The 3,814-nt window shown below is 44.3% G+C and overlaps 1 protein-coding gene across 1 annotated transcript in view; it reads right to left on the minus strand.

Annotated features, from left to right (window-relative positions):
* KCNG4 (potassium voltage-gated channel modifier subfamily G member 4) overlaps positions 1-1,782 on the minus strand; it is a 7,977-nt gene extending 6,195 nt beyond the window's left edge. The window contains exon 1 of the mRNA XM_015810468.1: positions 1,039-1,782. Within this exon, the coding sequence (XP_015665954.1) occupies positions 1,039-1,782 (744 nt within the window). The remainder of the gene's footprint in view (positions 1-1,038) is intronic.
* Positions 1,783-3,814: the final 2,032 nt, after the last annotated feature.

Genomic DNA, 3,814 nt, shown 5'->3' on the forward strand with positions numbered 1-3,814 from the left:
AGAAATAAGTATTGCTAGATGAAGTCTACCAAGTTCGCCATCTTGGATGAAGATGTTCCATGTAGGACGCTGAATGATTAACTAGTAGCATAAATCAAATCAAAACTTAATTATGGCCAATGACCACAAATTAAAGAATAGCATATTGTCATTTCTCTCAAATTAACCCCACTTTTAACCCTCAACAAAGGAGGTCCTCAATCTATCTCCATTGATAGGACAGTGACTTTTTGGTCATTTGGGCAATACTGAAATTTGTAGTCTTACCCCATTTGTAGGACATTAGATCAGGGAGGTTTGCCATGGAGGTCCCAAATTGGTTGAACTTTGCCAAAGCTGTCTGTCTCTCTTCTAGATCATGGTCCTCATCATCTTTTGAGCATTCTGGGCAGTTGGAGTTTGGTCAGAGATCTTTGTGTTCACAGAATGTTGCCTTCAGCAAAGCTGGATCTAGCTCAGAGTTGTCTGAGGCTGTGGTCACAAGTCCCATTTACCCACCAGACTGCTATTAAACGGGCAGGAGATATTAGAAGTTACTGTGCAGTATTTGTGGTGGCTGGTAGGTTGAGAATGACTGGTTTAGTCTTAATGAAGGCAACTTTCAAGTTCTTTTTCTATTGAAGGAGACAGCATGGAAAGAACATAACAACCGAATGACTTTTGGGGCAGTAGGGTGGGGCATGATTTAAATGTAAAGAGCATTTATCTACCATGCTTCAAAGCTGCTATTTATCCTACACCTTTTCATGAGATGATATGTAGACATTCAGGGGCAAAGAAATGAGGCTTCACTACCTAACATTGGACAGTTTCATGTCAAAGTAACACAAAAGCCAACTTGCTCAACCTAACATCATCCAGATGTGTGGTATGACCCTGACCTTTGACCTACACTGAGCAGGAATAGGTCCACAGATACAGAGAAGACTGCTGTCAAGAGAAATCTATGGAATATCTGCTCTAAACTTAATAATTATCTATTGAACATTGACCATTCATCCTTGATTTATTGTGCAAGTAGAACAAGGACATCCTTACCCTGTCTTCTTCTTCTCTCAAGTCTGGCATGGTGCTGATACAAAGGCTTATTGCTGTGGTCGCCACAAAGAGGACGGAGAGACAAGCAAAGATTTTTCCAGGGAGACCCGACTGTGGGTTTTCCACCATGTCCCTCAAGTTGTTCATGAAACGACCAAATTTGGTCTCCTCCTTCTGGGCACAAGCCACCAGCTTGGCCCTCTGCAGTTCTTCTTCGTTGTGCTCCTCCGATAGTTCCTCCACCTTTTGAAGGAGCTTCTGGAAACAGCAGTTCTCTAACTTCGACTCTGCAATCCCCCAATATTTCAACTCCTCTCGGAAGGATAAGACACACATGTTACGAAGGAGCATCAGTTTCCCCGCTGCAAGGAAGCTGACAATCATTCCAAAAGCACTCGGGTTCCGGTCAAAGAAGAATTCATGGGTGTCTTCATCATAGTCGTCACAGATCTGGGTGATTTCCTCATAGCTGTTGCACGATTTCAGTTTGCTCAGCCTGGAGGAAGGGAACTCATCCAGCGTGCTCCAAGGGAGGAGATATTTGCTGCCCCCAACATTGATCATGACCTCCTTCTTGACATCAAAGGCTTGGAAGGGATCCGAGCAGTAAATTCTCCGGACCTTCTTGTAGTGGATCCCTTTGGCGGGCAGGGTCTTGACCCCTGAGATGGGAAGCAGATGGCTCAAAGATTTGCTGGAAGCAAAACCGTAGTCACGTTCTTTGCTTCCAGCGAGAATAGGCATCTCTGAGAATGATCATGGAGGACTTGAAGCAGCATCTGAACAATGCTAACCAAGGGAAGGGGGGAAAAAAGGAGATTAACCCAGACAGAACCATGAGATGAAGAATAAAAATATATCAGGCGTCAAACCCAATTTTCTTTCTTTCAACTTTGCTTTCGAGAACATCCAAGTCATTTCAGAACAGAAGATGCTGCCTGCTGCACTGTGGCACGGCAAGCACTGACTGCCCGTAGATTTGCAGTTTCAGGCAAAAAATAAAATCCATGCTATGTGGAAGTGCCGGGACTTGACTAAGAGACCTCCTGTGTGGAGCAGTTAAGTAGTTTTTACAACATAAAGACCACCTCAAGGAAATCACCTGTAGGAGTCATTGCTCGGTGGGTGCCGTGAAGGAATAGTTCCAGGGTGAGCACAATAACTCAATTAAAAGCAAGCAATAAAAGCATTAGACCTGCAGCATTAGACCAATAGTCCATCTGGCCCACTTGCAACAGAGGATGTCAAAAGAAGTTCATCCATCATATATGAAGGATTTGATTTTCCTCCACGAATGGTCCCTGTCACCTAACATTCAGGGCCAGATTGTCCTTTGCACAGGAGATGCTTTAACCAACGGTGGACCAAACCATCCTGAATTCTTTCTAATTCTCTTTAAGCTATCTGAATTAGGGGCTTCTCACAGCCCAGATCCTCTGAATTAATTAGGTTTATATGGGGAGGACTGCTCTTGCTTGACCCAAATCTGTTACAAATCAATTTCATTAGAGGACAATATTTCCTGGACAAAGATTTGCCTGAAAATATCCAGAAAGGGTTAATTAGGAGATTACAATCTCTGCATTAGGAGATTACAATCATAGTTGCCCATCCTTAGCTGGATACTTTACATGTTAAATGTTTTTTGTTTTTTTTATCTTAGACACGGTGAACAGGGTCTTTTTTTATAATAACGACCCAACGTGAAACAACCCAAACAAAACCCTAGCCGTTTTTTTCTAAACGAAGAAGCTGATTGCATTTTAGATCATGAGCTGGACAAAAGTCTGTCAGGATTACTTAATTCCAAACGGATTAAGCTTTTGCTTTTGGAACATCTGCAGCTAATCATGCAAAAGTCAGAACAGCCTCAAGTTTCCGAAATTGCCAAGCTACTCTGTGTGTGTGTGTGTGTGTGTGTGTGTTTGGAGGGTTATCAGAAGCACCGGAGAAAGTTGAAAACTTGCATAGGATTTCACCCTAATTCCCCTGGTCGTCTGTTTAATAGAAGTAGTGATAAAGGTAACCTTGTATCGTACATTAACGATAGCAGCCTTAGAGCGTTTTTTGAAGAGTCCCTTGTTTTGCTTCCAAGCAACCTTGTAAGGTAGAACAGGATGATTTTGCCCCGAGAGGTTGCACTTGGTGACATGAAACACTATTTTGTCCCTCCTTCTAAAGAAGATGCTGTAGATACATGCCTGTTTTTCCTTGCAGGACTTTTTTTTCCCCCCATGCATCGGAAGACAGCCCAGCCCTTCTAGGGACTTGGCAAACCATAAGCCAACTGAAAATAAGGACCTCGGTGTCCCTCAGTCCCTCTCGTGCCCTGCAGCAAGCAAGCAGCCATTCCCAAACCAACTTTCCCAAAGTTACTTACTGTGCTAAACACCGGCTGGATGCAAGCTGTTTCCCTCGCCAACCAGAACAGGAGATGGATTTGCATTGCTGAGCGGGGCTGACAATTCGATAGACATCTGTCGCCCGGATTCCACCGAGAGAGAATAAACAGCTCCTGTCAGCCGTCAGGGATCTGCCTCCTGCTTTGAAGGTTAGATCTCAAGCATCTTTCCTTGCCTTGTTTGGTACTTCTGCAAAGGAGCGCCTAGCAGGAGCTTCCCAGGAACTGGAGGTCCTTCTTCTGAAGCCAAAAGAAGAGAGGGAAGCTCTGCTTCTCCCTGGAGACTGTCAGCGTGGACCAGCACAAGGCAAGGAAGGGAGGGAAGGACTCAGAAATCCTCCTTCCCTTCCCTTCCCTTCTTTCCAGCATCCTCCC

This window comes from Protobothrops mucrosquamatus, unplaced genomic scaffold (assembly GCF_001527695.2).
Source record: "Protobothrops mucrosquamatus isolate PMUCROS unplaced genomic scaffold, P.Mucros_1.0 scaffold_38, whole genome shotgun sequence".
Lineage (NCBI taxonomy): Eukaryota > Metazoa > Chordata > Lepidosauria > Squamata > Viperidae > Protobothrops > Protobothrops mucrosquamatus.